General features: G+C 45.3%; 1 protein-coding gene across 1 annotated transcript in view; it reads left to right on the top strand.

The window, feature by feature from the left end:
• Aldh5a1 (aldehyde dehydrogenase 5 family member A1) overlaps positions 1 to 18399 on the top strand; it is a 33708-nt gene that overhangs the window by 4867 nt on the left and 10442 nt on the right. The window contains exons 2-6 of the mRNA XM_057787779.1: positions 6426 to 6509; positions 7937 to 8107; positions 10095 to 10211; positions 15882 to 16025; positions 17162 to 17305. Coding sequence (XP_057643762.1) covers positions 6426 to 6509; positions 7937 to 8107; positions 10095 to 10211; positions 15882 to 16025; positions 17162 to 17305 — 660 coding nt within the window. The remainder of the gene's footprint in view (positions 1 to 6425; positions 6510 to 7936; positions 8108 to 10094; positions 10212 to 15881; positions 16026 to 17161; positions 17306 to 18399) is intronic.

Raw genomic sequence — 18399 nt, 5'->3', positions numbered from 1 at the left:
ATTTTGATGGTTTAGAGAGATTTGATGTTTTAAAGAAACTGAACTTTTAACATGTTGAATTTGTAAAGACCACGGAACTCTTAAAAGTAGAAATGCTTTTACATTGTGAGATTTATATTAACATGGTATCCAGAAACAATGGGGAGAAGGTGTGGCGTAGGTGGTGTGTTTGTGTGTGAGGCTGACAAGCTGTCCACTGTGCTGGCTAATTTTATGTCAGCTTGACACAAGGTGAGTCATCTGGGAAGAAGGAAATACTCAAGAAATATGTCCGTAAGACTGGCTTGTAGGGCATTTTTATGACTGGTGATGGATGTGGAAGGGCCTAGCCCACTGTAGATGGTGTCACCCCGGGCATGTGGTCCTAGGATATACAAGAGAGTAGACTGAACAAAGCACAAGGAGCAAGCCAGTGAGCAGCACTCCCTCATGGCCTCTGCATCAGCTCCTGTGTCCAGGTTTCTACCTCCAGGTCTATCAAGGTTTATGCTGGGGTTAGCCAGCCCCCCTAAACTTCTCAGGATGCAGAAGGACCACTATAAAAACAAAAACTGATGAAAGATATCTGAGGATAAATTAAATAAATCAACGCACATAAATATTTTCTTCATGTTCTATTTATTCTTCCTATGCTCTCTCCAGTGCTCTCTCAATGTTTCCCTCTTGCTGTTCCCTTTTGATGTTCCTCTTTGATGTTCCTCTTTTTGTTGTTCCCTCTTGATGTTTCTCCCAATTCCACAAGGTTTGCAGTTTATATACCCACACAGACGTAGCTAGCAATTGCATAGGCGATAGCAATGGTACCAAGCAAGCTTGCTTTTCTTAGTCCTAACAAGATGGATGGAGACTAACAAAGTAGGCGCCTTGTGTCTCAGAAGGAACATGGCTGTGAAGCTCCTCTGTAGATGCTGGGAGGATTAGAATGGTGCTTGACCCCTGGACTAAGCAACAGGGTCCTGTGGGAGGGCTGTATCCACTGGCACCCAGGTGAGAAGGAATTCCTTTCTCTGGGGCTGGTTTAGCGACCCAAGCTTTTTTTTTTTTTTTTTTTTTTTTTAGTTTATTTTTGGAGTAAACAGTTAATTTCCTAGACTAAGACCTTGTGTCAAATGAAAGGTGAAGATGAGTACAGAATATTAATAGCTTGTTAGGGTAGAGCAAATGCCAGTAGGTTATACTTTCCTGAGTTGGCTGTGAGAAAATTCAGGGCAACCCAGACCTGCTTATCAGTAAGAGCAGACATACTGTCTCTCTGCTGGGGCCTCCTGCTCAGGGCTCCTTTCTTGTCAATAATGATAATGTAGGGGTCTAGTTTTGTGTAGATTTGACTATTAGAACAAAGGTTTGGCTGAGTGAGTACTTTCACACCTGGGCTTCACAGTTGCCAGTACAGGAAAAGTCAAATTTAAAGAATGATTTAAACACTGCTGGGATATTTTGGGGTGAATCCCACTGTGGAAAGAAGGAAGGCTATGGCTTCACAAGATTTCTACAGAACACAAAGGTGATATCAGCACTTAGGATCACAGGCCTTTAGTCCCAGCACCAGGGAGGCAGAGACAGGAGTGATATGGCTGGGCAGAGAGAGGAATATAAGGTGGGAGGAGACAAGAGCTCAATGCATCCTGAGAAGCCATGCAGTCTGAGGAGGCAGTCTGAGGACAGGCTCACCCCTTTGGTCTGTGCATTAGTAGAGGAAAGAACTCTCTAGTTGCTGGCTACTCTGCTCTGATCCCTCAGCTTTCACTCCCTGATAGCTGACTCCAAGTTTTTATTATTAAGACCAATTAGAATTGAGCTACAGAACCCTATAAGCTACAATAACAACTGGTCTGGCAAGACATGCCCATGTACAAGTAGTGGCAAGAATATCATGGGCATAGTCAACCACTTTCTGATTGAATTTAAGTCCCACACTGCAAGATGAAACTCATACCTTGCGCCATTGTCAGGCCAAGAACTTCTGGGAGAACCGACTTCTGTTATCCTGCTAAAAGGACATAGTATTAAACTGATTCCTAACGACTTTGTGTTATACCCATAGATTAATGCGTCTTTCAACACTAATCAGAGAAGCTTCTATTTTCAGTAGATGGTGATTAACACAGAGGCCAACAAGTGGCCAAGGCACAGAGAATAAAAGACTACGGGATGCTCAGCCCTAACTGGGACATCTACATTGCAACCCTGTATTGCATCCCCCTCCTCCCAAAACTTGGGGACCATTTCAGCAGAGGCAGCAGAAAGACTGTACAAGCCATAGCTGGAGGATGCGTGCAGCAGGACAGCTACACAGATAAACTTAGAGCAGTTGTAAGCACATACACAACAAGCCCTGTGCAAACTCAAGCTAGACCACATCCCAGCAGGGAGCGGGGATGGCACTTTCATGTCCAGCCTTAACCAAGAAGCTATTGCACTGGATAGCTGCTGGAAGAGGGTGAGTCAGGTTTCTTTGAGAGTTTTACTGCTGGTGAGGCAGCCACACCCCCACGGAAGGTCACACATCCAAGAATATACGGAAAGAACAAATGGACTCAATAGGTGAAGAAACAAAAATAGAGAACACCAAGTTGGTGTGTCTGGGGCAATATGATCAAAATATACTATAGGAGATCCTCAAAGAATTCATAAGAATAGATAAAATATTTTAAAAATAAGTTTACCATTTGAATCTATAATTATAATTAATGAAAGAAGTTAGAGTAACAGGTCGAACCAGTTGTTGATTCACACACAAAGTCCAATATCGGCTTGTTCTCATGGATTTGACCTCTGTGTAGAGACCCTAATGATGGATGATATCATGGTAGGGACATGCCTGAACATATCTTGAGACAAAAGTCTGGAGACAAAGATTCGGTGGCAGAGCTCTCTTCTGTAGCAACTCACGGTGGGAACACTAACTCCAGGGCTGTCAGGATAGTTCAGTAGGTAAAGACAGTTGCTGGACACACCTGGTCACCAGAGTTCAGCCCCTCAGAAGTCACAGAAAAGGAGAAGAAGAGGAGCAACTCCAGAGTTGTCACCTGGCCTCCATGTGCTATGTGGCACATACGCACCCTTTAAGAATGGTAATAACCGCCGGGCGGTGGTGGCGCACGCCTTTAATCCCAGCACTTGGGAGGCAGAGGCAGGCGGATCTCTGTGAGTTCGAGACCAGCCTGGTCTACAAGAGCTAGTTCCAGGACAGGCTCCAAAAAACCACAGAGAAACCCTGTCTCGAAAAAGCAAAAAAAAAAAAAAAGAATGATAATAACCAAATATTGAAAACATATCTAACTCATGTTCCATGAGTACGACTTTAGTCCCTTCTAAGGACACTCAGACCGCTGAGTAGGTGCTGACTTTAGCAGCATCACACTGAAGACCGAGCCTCCAGCACAGGAACCTGGAATTGGGGCATTAGCGACACACTCAAACCATGGTGGAGGACATTGATTGACTTAGGTGGGAGGTCATGATGACTCAAACAAGGTAGAGGTAGTGTTAAATTGCCCCATAAAGGGCGTAGTTTAACATAGAGCTGACCGTCTTCACTGATATATTATTAAGGGATGTGTGTGAAATTAATCAGTGATGACCCCAGCAGTTTTGGGTCTGGGCAACTATTAAGGGTGTAGTCCCCACCCGCTGCTGGGGAAGAATGTGAGTGGAGCACTGCTGAGTGAGATGCCAGGGGTCAGCAGGACCCTTGCCTCTGAGATGGTGAACGGTCCTGTAGACACCCCAGGCAGGGGACTGGGTAGGTGAGCTAGAGTTTGAAAGTGAGCCTGGGCTAGAGGGGCAAGTATTAAAGTCACACACTCAGGTGCTGCGTGTACAATCTGTTACGGGAGTGATGGGAGAGGAGGAGGGGCAGACCTGATCCCCGGACTCACGGTGGCTCTTGAAGATCAAGGGCACCACACAGTGGTGTCACTGCGCAGGGTACAGGGAGCTTTTCTAGTCCCGTAGGCAGTTTGACAACCAGCGACCTGGTGTTGGGGCCCCTCTGATTCAGCAACATCATCCTGTCATCCAGCCGTAGCCTTCATCTTCCAAACTTCAGCTCCAAGATTACAAGAGCCTGGGACTTCTTAGGGGAACTTCGTTCTTGAAGAAGGTATTCCTGGGTGCTGGAACAATACTGAGGGAGAGCTTCTGTAGATTCCCCGGAGGAAGCAGTGGAGGACGAAGCAAAGAGTGAGACTCGCCCTCCTTTCCTGAGGCTGTACTAACTGTCTCTCTCTGAGTCTGAACTCACTTCTCTTCCCGAAGCCCACTCAACTGCCACCACCATAATGTGTCCCTAAAGGTACACATTACATGTGTATCTTCTGTCTCTGGGCCTGTCTGTCACTCAGCCTTCCATTATCCTCCGTACACCTTGTCATCAGCACGCGATTAAGGGAGGAAGAATTGAATTTGGCTCACCATTCAGGGGATTCAGGTCATTGTGGTGGGAAAGGCACGGTGACACACTCCATGATGGCTGGACCACATGGTGGATCTCCACATGTGGCCACTAGACCAGGAAGCAGAAAACAGCACCGAAAATGGGACCAGGCAGTAGCCCTCAAGCCCCCTCCACTCCACTGTGACACACCTCCAGCCCATCTGCATCTCTCAAAAAGTCCACAAGGTTCCAAGACAGCACCACCATGTATTCACAAGGTGAACAGACATGAATTTGTGGGGGCACTTCCGATTCAAGCTAGAACAGCATGAGAGGAAGGGAACTGATATTTATTGTTTCCCAGAGTGCTGCATATATATATTAGTGCTACACTAATATATATATATATATATATATATATATATATATATATATATATATATAGTGGCAATGTGAGTTGTCTCTCAGAGTTTTGAAAGTCAAAGGTCTAACTGAGTTAGCATGTTTTGGCTCCTCCTAGGAGCTCTAGGGCACAATTTGCTCCCCTATTTTTTCCAGGTTCTGGAAGTTTCCCATATGCCTTGTCTATGCCCTGTTGTTCCTCTGCCGTTTGATTTTCCGGTTGCATGCCATCTTCTGACTCTGGCACTCTGTCCTGTTACCATCACTGTCATGGCTGCACTGCGCCCACCCGGCGATAGATCTATGATCACGTTAGCCAAGGCCCTTTGCCATCTCAGGTAGTTGTTGCAAGTTCAGGGACTGAGACTGTGGCTAACTGAAGGTTATGTGCTGTTCCTGGTGCTTCCTAAGTGATGCGTTTAGCCTTTTGAAGACCCTCTGATGTGGACATGTGAGTCGTGTTGTGGATGAAGAGACTAGGTGGCTCTAGTGAAGGATTCGGGCTGGGAACCATGTGTGACATCCACTCTTCTGCCTTGCTGAAACCCTATTTGAGTTTCGCGAGTCCACACAGTCCCATAGTTTAGGGTGAACAGGCAACCTTGAATTATTAGTCAAGTTAGGAATTTTCCACTTTATGATAGTTTAAGAGCAGTGCTTATTCAGTGGAATTGAGTCTTTTGATCTTTTCTTGGACTAACGGTGTGCAGTGGGGCCTCCCCTTTGATGCTAGGCCACAGTAACAAGCCATGGCTTCCAGATGACTGTGCTGTGGGCTGAAGCAGTCAGTTCTTGGTATCTTTGTCAGCATTCTATTGCTGACAAAAGATTATTATATTACATTACATTGCATTATATTATATCAATGCTAGAACAAGATGCTGCCAACTAGGAGATTAACAAACAAAAATATCCCATCTTAGAGCTAAAGTCTAGAGCCAAAGTGTTCTAGTAGCGGCTCCTTCTAAAGACTGTGAAGGCAAGATTTATTCCATATCTTTCTGTATGGTTTATAGATGGCTATTTCCCTTTATCTGTTTAGGTGGTGTTTTCTGGATGTGTTCTGATGTCAGTACCCAAACACACACACACACACACACACGCAAGCACATTTTTTTCCCCACTATGTATTCCTGACTGCCCTCAAACCCACAATGTAGACCAGGCTGGCCTTGAATTCACAGAGATCTCTACCTTCTGAGCACTGGAATTAGAGACATGGACCCCCACACCGACACCACATCTTGATTTTAGAATGACACCATCCTTAGATATATATTTACCATTGAATTGATACACGCTTGCCCCAAAATTCTGAGTTAAAGCAATCCTCCTGCCTGCCTCAGTTTCCTCCTTGGTTTTATGGTGACCTTTCATACATGTGTGTCATTATAACCTTCTCCAATTTGTCCTCTTCCATCCCTGCCGGATGTGCATCTCTTCTGGGAAAAGCACCCACAAACAAACCCAAAAACGTTTTACAAGCTATTGAGACAGCCCGCAGCCTGGTGAAGCTGACACTCAGAGTGAACCATTCCACTGAATGCGAGACTCCACACATCACCGCTGCTTTGGGAGGGACGGTTGTTGACTCGTCTTTTTCCACTTCCCAGCTCATTGCTTCTCCGTCTCATTTCTTTTCCAGGAGAGGAGTTTGCTACTTCGTAAATGGTACGACTTAATGATGCAAAATAAGGACGACCTTGCCAAGATCATAACAGCCGAGAGTGTGAGTTCACCAGCTTGCTGCATGAGGAGGAGTCCTGGAGTGGTTAGGCCAGAGCCTGGCTTCCCCGACTGGTATTCTGCAGCTTAAGAACACGCAGTCCTTTGATGACAAAGGGACTGGGTCATCATGGTGCTCAGAAAACACATTTGCGGAAACAAAAGTTATGTGCTCTAGTGTGATTGTTGCTAATTTGCAAAAAATAGACTTGGGGGCTGGAGAAATGGCTCAGCAGTTGAGACCGGGCACTACTCTTGCAGAAGACCCAAGTTCAGTGCTCCAAGCTCGCATCACGCAGCTCACAACCGCCTATAATTCCAGCTCCAGGGGATCCAATGCCTCTGACCACCTCTATGGACACTTGCACTTGTGTGCACACAGAGCCCACAGGCACACACAATTAAAAATAACAAAAATAAATATTTAGGAAATAGGTTTATTTAGAGCTATATGAACAATGATTTTTAATCACTCCAGTTTTTTTATTTTTTAAGATTTATGCTATTATTAATTCATGTATATGTACATATGTGAGTGTAAATGAGGCCGGAATAGGGCTTTAAATTTCCTAGAACTCGAGTTACAGATGGTTGTGAGCCACCATATGGGTGCTAGGAATCAAACCCAGGTCACCTGGAAGAGTAGTAGCCATTGCACTTAGCCTCTGCGCCATTTTTTTATATAATATTTTTTATTTATTGATAATTTCATACATGTATACAATATATTTGTATTCTATCAGTTTCTCTCTTCCCCCACTCCAACTCCCCTCTACCCCTTCAGCGTGTCCCCTCCCAATTCCATGTCCTCTTAATTTTACTTTTGGTAACCTTAATTCAGCTAGTACTAGTCATGGGTGTGAGGCCGTGCCCTGGGGTATGGGCAACCTACAAGTGGCCAGCCCTTCAGATAAACTACAGGAGGCTCTCCCTTCAGATAAAAATTACTCCCCCTACCCCACCAGCCATCAACTACTTAGATCTCCTCTGCTGGCACTGGGGGCTTCTGGATCCGGTGTTGGAATTTCCAGTGGCTTAATCTTGTGTCGTTAACTTCAGCTGCTGTAACCCAGTTATTTTCTTCTATTAGCCCGTTTTTGTTTTTCTCGTTATTTTTAAGTTTGTAAATTGCACCATTAGTTTGTTCACAGAATAAGAGATTTCACACCACGATTTAGTGTTTGGGAAGCCTTAGACTATGCAGTGCTCTGTGTCTGCCCCTACTGTGAGCATATGCCGAAGGCTGTTCTTACCACCTCTTTCCAAGCCTAAGATTGCACCAAAGGGAATCATTTCCCAGCAGCCTCTGAGCTCTGATATAGGAAACTTTTCCTCTTCTTGCGTCTTTGAATAACTTAGAAAAGCAGAGCTGTGCTTTTCTCTTTTCTTTTTTAGAAGGCAATGCACGTGACCTTTTCTGGTTTGATTTAGGGAAAGCCGCTGAAAGAGGCCCAGGGAGAAATTCTGTATTCTGCCAGTTTCCTGGAATGGTTCTCAGAGGAAGCCCGTCGTGTTTATGGGGACATCATCTACACCTCTGCCAAGGATAAACGGGCGCTGGTCCTCAAGCAGCCCATTGGTGTGGCCGCAATCATCACTCCGGTATGTAGCGAGACCAGCACAATCCAGGGTGGGAGCCTGGGTAGAGCGGAGGGAAGCAGCGTCCTCTTCCTGGTGAGCAGGTGTGGCCATCTGGCTAACTTTGCCACCTGTCCTTGGTTTCCTGATTCCTTTCCTGGATGTAGAGCGTGTTTCCACATTCTCTGTGACAGTGCCGGATATACTGGCCTAAGTGGCCGTGCGTGTTTTCTGATGCCTTCACAAACAGGGTGACCTGTGGAGGCTTTTCTGACTTGGCATAGAGACTCCATCGTGGTATTGCCGAGCTCCTCTGAAAAGACCTTTGAAATTGTGTCATTTTTAATGGACTTCAAAGGGGACATTTTCTCTTTTTTATTTGTACCATTATTAAATACGTTTACCTTGTGATTATCATCAATGGCAAAACATTTGTGCTTCTGTGGGCAATCACAGGGGCAGGTTGTAGAGGTCCAAGAACTGTGAATTTTACTTTTGGTAACCTTAATTCAGCTAGTACTAGTCATGGGTGTGAGGCTGTGCCCTGGGGTATGGGCAACCTACAAGTGGCCAGCCCTTCAGATAAACTACAGGAGGCTCTCCCTTCAGATAAAAATTATTCCCCCTCCCCGACCAGCCATCAACTACTTATATCTCCTCTGCTAGCATTGGGGGCTTCTGGATCCGGTGTTGGAATTTCGAGTGGCTTAATTTTGTGTCGTTAACTTCAGCTGCTGTAACCCAGTTATTTGCCCAGGTGGGTTTGCAGTACATGGCTGGGCACCAGGTTCCTCTCACCAGCCCTTCCTGGAGGGGCTTGGTGCCAACTTCTCTCCAGGGTTTGCCAGCTAGTTTCAAGGCTTCTGGCCTCTCCTGTTCAGAACAGTTTTAGATAGAGTTCTCCTTGCTTCCTGGACTGATGAAGCCTTCCTTGAAGTTCACGATTGCTGGTCATGTGATCATATTGCTGCCTCAGTTTCCCCGAATCAGCAAATGGGAATAATAACAATGAGCTCATTGAGGTATCAGAAGGATTTAGGTCACTGGCATTTCAAAGGGCTTACAGCAATACCTGAGACAGAATACACGCTACTCGAGAGTTTGTTAAAATAAGTTTCTGCAGAGCTGGAGAGACTCAGCGGTTAGAAGCGCTGGCTTCTCTTCCAGAGGATATGTTTCCTTCCCAGCACCCATACCAGATAGCTCACAACTACCTGTAATTCCAGCTCCAGAGAATCCTGTGCCTTTTTCTGGCTTTCTTAGGCATGTACACATATATAACATACATATACATGCATACACATAAATAAGTGAAATTATTAAAGGTCTGTAGATATCTATTTCCTATAAATATGTGTGTGAAAGGAAGTCATCAGCCATTTTTGAAGTCACATCATGAATATTTAAAGAGCCTCAAACCAAATCTAACTCAGCTCCTGTGATTATAAATAAAGTTTTATAAACTTTATAAAGTTTTATAAACATGGGGTCCATTTGTTTTTTGGGGTTTTTTTTGTTTTTTTTTTCTTTTTGGTTTTTCAAGACAGGGTTTCTCTGTGGCTTTGGTCCCGTCCTGGAACTAGCTTTTGTAGACCAGGCTGGCCTCGAACTCCCAGAGATCCGCCTGCCTCTGCCTCCCGAGTGCTGGGATTAAAGGCATGCGCCACCACTGCCCAGCCATGGGGTCCATTTGTGAGCCAATCTTTATGTGCAACTGCAGAGATGCAAAGTTGTGACAGAAACTCTATGTCCTACAAAATATGGCCCCCACAGAACACATTGGTCTAGATAGTTTTGTACTGTATCAAACTCCCAGACTGTGACCTGCTTCTGTGAACTTTGACCTTCCTGAGTCCCTCTAACTGTCCAGAGTCAGGTGTTCTGAGAGCTCGCCCGCCCGCACAGCAGCAAACAGGTTTGCCAGTCAGTTATGCAATGGAATCATGGCTGCCTCTGGCGTGCCTCCTATTGAATCCTGGGGCAGTCTCACATCCTCCCTTTGTTCTTCCAGTGGAATTTTCCTAGTGCCATGATCACCCGGAAAGTGGGGGCTGCCCTGGCAGCTGGCTGCACTGTGGTGGTGAAACCTGCCGAAGACACACCCTACTCTGCCCTGGCCTTGGCGCAGGTGAGTTTCCTTCTGTGCAGCACCAACCGAGGGCCAGGTGCATGCTTTTTAGGGACAGGAAGGAGTCTTTTTGGCATTTCCTCCTCTGCCCGTGTCTCCTGCTGCACATAGAGCGTCTGTCTGGGTCCACCAGCAGCTGTTCCACAGCTCACACTGCTTTCTTTAGTAGGAAAGGGGAAAGGAGGGGAGATTGTCAGCTTCCTGTCTCGATACCCTAAAGGTGATGTTGATACATCATCATTTTCATTGCACTTCAAATGTGGGTGTTTCTCACATTTAGGAGCTTTCTTGTACTTTTAAAATTTTTTTAGTTTAATTTTATTTATTTTTGGGGTTTTCTTTTTTGAGGCAGGGTTTCTGGAACTTACTCTGTAGAGCAGACTAGCCTTGAACTCAGAGATTCACCTGCCTCTGTGGATGAAAGGCATGTACCACCACCACCACCCAGCTTTCTCTCTCTCTCTCTCTCTCTCTCTCTCTCTGTGTGTGTGTGTGTGTGTATGTACATATATATCTTTAAAATTTTTTTGGTTTTTTACTGTTTTTATTTTTTTTATTTATGTGTATGCTTATGTTCTGTGTGAGTGTATGCCATGTTCACGCAGTGCCTGCAGAGGCCAGAAGAGGGTGTTGGCATCCCTGGAGCTGGAGCTCCAGGTGCTTTCGAGCCCCGGATGTGGGTGCTAAAAACCTTCTCCAGATCCTCAGGGGACAGCCGGTGCTCTGAGCCACTGAGCCATCTCTCCAGCGCCAAGCTTGCATATTCATTACTCCTGGTCCTAGTTCAGTCTGTATTAAGTCGAATCTTTATTTTTCTGCTTAAGCCTCTCAGGTGGCTTCACATGTCACTTGGAGTAAAATACAAGCAGGGGTCTCTGCCACCTTCCAAACTTGGCTTCCCTTGAGCGCCCCCCATTCTTCTGTTTAAGTCCCTCTGGTAGCTGCTACTCCTCATATCCTGCCAGCCTTACTTTCAACTGAGTTATCGAACAAACAACTTTTTTTTTTTTTTTTTTTTTTTTTTTGGTTTTGGAGCCTGTCCTGAAACTAGCTCTTGTAGACCAGGCTTGTCTCGAACTCACAGAGATCCACCTGCCTCTGCCTCCTGAGTGCTGGGAGTGCTGGGATTAAAGGCGTGCGCCACCACCACCAGGCACTTTTTTTCCATTAATTATGCATGCTGACGTCACAGTCATACACAGCACACACAGAGCACAGAGACATTCAGACGCACACAGCACACAGACACATTCACGCAGCAGATACAGACTTACCTGGGACTCGAACCGGCGACCTCGGGCTCCGTGGGCTGCGCTCCAATCCTCTCAGCCAGCTCTCCAACTGTTTCGAACAAACTTCTGGAACACTCTTCCCCAGATGCTCCCGTGACATTATGCATTATTACTGTGTATACATACATGATGAGGGGGGCAGACACACATGCTACGGCACTCATGTAGAGGTCAGAGGACAGCTCTGTGGGGTCCATCCTCTCCTTCCACCTTTTCGTGGGCTCTGAGGTAGATCTGCAGGCTTCACAGCAGCACTTTACCCTCTGAGCGCCGTGCCAGCCCGCTTCATGTCTTCTACTCCACACTTACAGAAATGGGGAAAGAATCTAGCAGGTACTCAGCCTCCGCTGCTGTTACTGAAGAAGTGAAGGGACGTGTCACCCGAAAGGGATCCCCTTAGCATATCAGGTACTTTAAGAGGGATCCCCTTAGCATATCAGGTACTTTAAGATGCGGAAAATGTTCTTTCACGAAGAGCCACCCAGCCTGACTTTTGGACATGTAACGAGCCAGGAAGGTGCTGTTTGGAAGGAGCGCTTCTTCACCCTGGGAAACCTCTGGGTCGCAGGAGACTAGAGCATGAGACTATAGTGAGCCCAAGTAGTCAGACGGTGAAATAACTGTATGAGTTTCTGTGGCCCTCCAGCCCCCAGTTGTCTCTCTATAACATTCCTAAAGCCCTCTGTCCTACCCAGAGATCCACACGTCCTGCATTCCTTCACACATCTACTGTTCTTTGTCTAAAGAGCATGCGCATACCCGACTGCCGTAACTTTTTCAGAAGTTACTGGCTTCTGACAGTCGCTGTACGCATATAAATTTGCTATAACTTCAATGCTTTTCTTTGTCAATCAACTTTTGTATTTACTGGGATTCTACGTCCAGCCAAATAATTCACATAAGAACTAGATTTCACCGGTCTGGTGGTACAAGCCTGGTATCCCAGCTATTCAGGAGGCTGGGGCAGGAGATTCCAAAGGTTAGGCCTAGCCTGGGCAACTTAGATACTGCGGTTATTTGGATGGAAGTATCCCCAACAGGTTCATGTGTTTGAATGTATGGTCCCAAACTGATGAAGCTACTTTAGAAGGTTGTGGGGCCTTTAGGAAGGAGGCCCTCGGTGGAGGAAATGTGTTGCTGGCTGTGGTCCTCAAGGTTTTTTAGCCTGGTCCCACTTCATGTCTGCTGTTCTGCTTCTGTGGACACAGTGTTACCGACACTCTTGCACCCATACCCTCCCTGCTGTGATGGTCTGCATCTCATCTTCAACCATAGCCAAGATAAACCTACCCCCCTCAAACCACTTCTTGTTTGGAAAAGCAATTAGTGATAGTGATGACCATATCTCAAAATAAAATGTGAAGGCCAGAGCTGGAGATATAGCTCAGTGGTAGAGTGCTTGCTTAGCAAGCATGAGGCCATGGGTTCAATTCCCGGTACCACAGGAACGCGCTTGCTCTGCCTTCTCCCTCTCCCTCCTTCTTCAGACTTCAGACTTAGTACTTGGTTGAGGCCTCTCTGCTTGTTTTGTTCTCGAGCCTTTGTGTTAGCCAGCTTTCTGTCACTATAATGAAATGCCTGAGGTAACTGCTTATGAAGAGGAAAGGTCTGTTTCATTGCTAGATTTTGGAAGTTGATGATCCCTGCTCCTTTGTGCCTATGGTAAGGCGGCACATCATGGTAGGAGCAGTGTGAGCAGGCAGTGTCCACCTCACAGCCGGGAAGCGAGGTAAAGTGGAAAGGTTTGATTCCTCAACGCCCTGTGGAGGTGTCTGAGCTACTTTTCTCATTGCCGTGACCAAATGTCTTACAAAAGATTGGAAAGAGGCTGGCGGTCAGCCTCGACAAAATACCTTTCTTCTAGAGTGCAGGCGTGGGAATTTAGAAATATAGTAAAAAATGCAAAGACGCGAACAAAAATAATAAAATGCAGAAACACGTAGTATAGTATTGGAAGGGAATTTCAGTGAGTACTGAAAATTCGTCAGTGTTTTAATTTCCAACAGCTTAATATACCCCTGAATTCAAAAGGTAGAAGTAGAACAAAAGACTGCACTAACATACAAATTGGAAGTCACGGGGTACATTCGGTGCTCAGCCCCAGACCAAACACTCTGTAGGCAAACCACTCCCTGGTTGGAATCCCAAGTTATTTCCATAAAGGGAACTGGAACTTAGTTGGATCCTTAGACTTTTGTTTTAGGTAGGAACCAACTACTTCCCTATTTCAGGAGCCCCAGGTCTGGCAACTAGCCACACCTGTTTACAATAGCCTTGAGAGAGCAGAACTCTTAATTCACAATTAGGTGGGACCTTTGTTTGAGTTAGAAGCACAATAATCTCAAACTAAAAACAAGTCCCGAAACTCTCTGACCTTTGGCCTCTTTGGGCATCCTTAGAGGATGCAGTCCATGGCGCCCCAGAAGTCATGTTGGCAGAACCATGGGTGGCTGAAGTGTGTCTGCCGTCGTGAGACAAAGTGGGACAGATGCTGGTGCTCAGCTGCCTGTCTCCTTTTCCTCTTTCTGTTCAGTCTGGGGGGCCCAGCTCACAGCCAGGGTGTGTCTTTTCTCCGAGGTTATCCTGTATGCAATTACATCAAAAATGGAGTTCTGTCACCACAGGGAGCAAACCTCCAGTGACCTAAAGACCAGTAACTAAGCCACCACACCTGAAGTCCCTCCACTCAGGAGGCTGAGGCAGAAGGGTCCATGTCAGCCTGCTCACCTAGGAAGATTCTATAATAAACAAAAACAGAAGCAGAAACAGATGTGGGCCTCCGGCTAGACCGCAACTCCCATTAGAACCCCTGACAGAAAGCAGAAAAAGCAAGGTTTATGCATTACATTTCTCTTGTTCTTGTAGCTTGGCCATCATTTCTGAACTTTCTGTTTTACTCTCAATTTTGTATTGCATCCTCTCACCACTTCTCTAATTGTCCTGACTGATTCAGACTGCATCTGTTTCTCAGGGTGGCCTGCCTGTGCCCCGGTCCCTTGAGCACCTGTGGGATTCCTTAGCTATCTAGGACGTTTCTTCAGTCTCCCTCCTCACACAGGTCTTAAAGGTGCCACCTCCACCCACTTGTAATCTGTGCTTGCTACCTCATTGCCAGTTGGTTCTATTTTTGTTTGTTTAAATTTTTTTGATTTAACATGCAAAGATATTGGCCTCATGGGTATTGTTTTTAATGAGACTAGTAAGGTTAAAAACCTGGGAAGCTACTCCAGTAATCTCAGCACTGGTGAGGGTTAGGCAGGAGGATGACCATCAGTTTGAGGTCAATGAGGGCTACAAATAGAGACTCTGAGTCAGAGGTACAGAATTTTCAGGACATACTCCATCCAGGGTCCTGCCACGGAAAGGCCCAGGTTCCCAGTTCAGGTGGTTGGAGGGGGTTGCTTCCCCCACCCCCACCCCTGCCCTCATCTCTGCTGAGTTCCTCTTGTCTATGCCTCCCTTTCTTCAACTCTGCCCCACAAGGAACTAGCGAGTCTACCCTGAAGTCTACAGTCAGTCAGAGTTCCTTGAGATTAGTCTCAGAAACTTCATGAAAAGCCCAGGTCTGTTGGTGGACTGAACAGGAGGTGGCGCTAAAACTCTTACCTAAAATGCTGTATTTGGGGATACCTAATCGAGATACTTAGCTTATATGTGTGTATTTATTTAGGGGGTTAGGAGTGTAGCTTAGTGTAGAGTTGTGCTTAGTAGGATGAGACTGTGGGTTTATTCCTTAGCACATGTATGTTTGTGTGTGTGTGTGTGTGTGTGTATATATGTGTGTGTGTGATACATATACATACATGTATATGTGGAGCTAAAATAAGGTTTTATTGGTGATGATATTAATATATATTAATTTTATTACATTTATTTGACTCTCTGTGGTGTGTGTGTGTGTGTGTACACACGCGCGTGCGCGCATGCATGTGTACACCCAAGTATGTGTGGAAGTCTATATCCAAATCAGAAAAGGCATTAGATACCCTGGAGCTGGAGAATGATAAGCTGTGGGTGATTGGAACTAAACTCAGGTTCTCTGGAAGGGCTGTACGTGTTATAATCTCTGAGCTGTCTATCTGGTCCATAATATATATTTTGGGGAGCATAGGGTCTCCTATAGCCCAGGCTGGCCGTGAACTCACTATGTAACTGAGAATGACCTTGAGTTTGTGACCCTCTTACCTCTACCTCCCAAGAGTAGGGGTTATAGACACACACCACCATGTCTGGTTCTCCTTGGTATGTTTTTATTCTATTCAAAGGCAAGCTTATATTTTACAATGTGTTCTGGACTAACCATGTTTATTTCTGATTCTGTTTGTTTTGCTTTCCAGTTCAATCCATGTTATCGTGTGTTTGCTATTTCTCTTTAAAGCTTGCAAACCAGGCAGGAATTCCTCCAGGGGTCTATAATGTCCTTCCCTGCTCTAGAACCAAGGCTAAGGAAGTGGGAGAGGCGCTATGTACCGATCCGCTAGTGTCCAAAATTTCCTTTACTGGTTCAACAGCAACAGGAAAGGTATGTGATGTCAGAGTCAAGCAAGTGTTGTTGTAATGGTTTCTGTGTATAGAGTATGAAATTACTATTTTATGTTTTGGTTTTGTTTTAATTGAAACAGGGTCTACATAGCCCTGACTGCCCAGGCGCTTGCTATGTAGACCAGACTGGCCTTGAACTCACAGAAACCCACTTGTCTCTGTCTCCCAAGTGCTGGTACTACAGGAATGTACCACCACACCTGGCTTGTCATATAAGTTTTGAATTGGTATTAGGGTTCAAAACTCAAGACAGTGTTGGCCTTGTTACCTTTGGCAGTGTCCCAGCTCATAGCATCACTGACTCCTTCCTCGCCGTCAGTAAATAATTGCTTTTAGTTTCCTACTACCGTTCTGGTGGAGTCTTTTTAATTGAATCTAATGAGATAAGAGTCTGTATTCTCCAGAATACATTTTATTCATGTATGGAACTCTCAAAGAATATGTATATATACATCTATATATATATATTATAAAACATTATAAATTACAAAGTAATATATTCTCATGTCTCCCTTTTCTTATATAAAATGATATATAAGTAAGGTGACCTTGAACGCACCTTAAATTTTTTATTATTGGGGTAATTTTGTAAAATAAATTACCCAATAAACAATACAATTTTTTAAAAGCAATTTGTTTTGTTTTGTTTTTAAAAAGGTTTAGCAGCCTTAGTTAGTTTTCTGTTGTTACAAAATACATGAGAAAGATAACTTAAAGGAGGAGGGGATGATTTGTGGGGTGTTTTGGAAGTTTCGGGCCATGGTCAGTTGGCTCCGTTGCTCTTAGCCCTACAATGAGGCAGAGGCATCACTTCCGGAAGAAGCTGATGGAGAAGAGCTGCTCACCTGATGGTGACCAGGATGCAAAGAGAGAGGAAAAGTCCAGGATCAGATACAGCTTCCAAACACATTTGCCCATGACCTCCTTCCTGAGCTAGACCCCAGCCCCCAGGAACAGGGCACTCAGCTATGAACTCCTGTCTAATCAGCTATCAATGGGATCATCAGCTGGTGACCAGGTTTTAGACATCAGGGAGGAAGGTACTTTCTAGGCAAACAGTAACACCCTGTAAGTTGATCTGGATGCTCACAGTGTTCCTCCGCTGCACCCCTGCAGGTCCTGCTGCACCATGCAGCAAATTCTGTGAAACGTGTCTCCATGGAGCTGGGCGGCCTCGCCCCATTCATTGTCTTCGACAGTGCCAACGTGGACCAGGCTGTTGCAGGAGCCATGGCATCTAAGTTTAGGAATGCTGGGCAGGTGAGTCATGCAGAATGTTCCAGGGCTGGAATTAGGGTGTGTGTTTTACAAAGACCCTAGCACCACCATGGCCTTGCCTCTCTCCCAGGTTCCTTTGTTAGTTCATGCACTCATTCTGTGAGCAAACATTTAACGAGTAGTTTCTCTCAGGCACTAGTTAGGCTTCGATTGTCCAAAGAGATGTAAGAGATGATAGTCTGTTGCTTCAGAGAGTTTCAAGAATTGCATATCTTTATTTATGTACATGTGTGTGATGTATGTGTACGAATACACATGTGTGTAGATCCATGACCCTTCTGAGCATGTGCAGAAGCCAGAGGAGAATGCCTGGTACCCTACTTAGTTGTCTTGAGGGAATGGGGGAACTTAGACTCTCCTAAGAAATCCTGGATGTCAAATTTGACAGGCACCTTCAAGACTTCTGGTATAAACCTAGGAGCTGAAAGCAAAAAGAATGAGCGACTTGGATCATCCTCAGAGTCCCAGAGCTGGGAGCCAAGGGTCCCATTTCCATGCTGTTGCTCAAGCCACTGCCAGAAGCTGACTGCTTAAAACATACTCTTAGGGGGCTGGAGAGATGGCTCAGTGGTTAAGAGCATTACCTGCTTTTCCAAAGGTCCTAAGTTCAATTCCCAGCAACCACATGGTGGCTCATAACCATCTGTAATGAGGTCTGGTGCCCTCTTCTGGCCTGCAGGCACACATGCAGACAGAACATTGTATATATAATAAATAAAAAAGTATTAAAAAAAAAAGACATATTCTTAGACAGCCAACCATACTCTTAAACCAAAGTACAACCAACAAGTCAAAGATCACTGGCTTTTATTTTTGAACAGACAGGAACTCCATGTGTAGCCCAGCCTGACATTGAACTTGTTCTGCAGCACAGGGCATCTGGGAAACTCAACCCTCCTGGAATTAAAAGGCTTGTGCTGCTATGTCCGGCCCAGTGAGCTGTTTAAATGCTTTCCTGAGATAAATAGCCTCAAAGGTTTATGTATGAAAAGGGAAACTGGTGGTGTACTCTATTCTGTATAGCTTTTCTTCCTTTGGGAATTCATTTTCACATAACCTAAATAGTTTTTGTTGTT

This window comes from Chionomys nivalis, chromosome 13, assembly GCF_950005125.1.
Source record: "Chionomys nivalis chromosome 13, mChiNiv1.1, whole genome shotgun sequence".
Taxonomy (NCBI): domain Eukaryota; kingdom Metazoa; phylum Chordata; class Mammalia; order Rodentia; family Cricetidae; genus Chionomys; species Chionomys nivalis.
The sequence above is the reverse complement of the archived record's forward strand: the minus strand, read 5'-3'. Positions and strand labels throughout refer to the sequence as shown.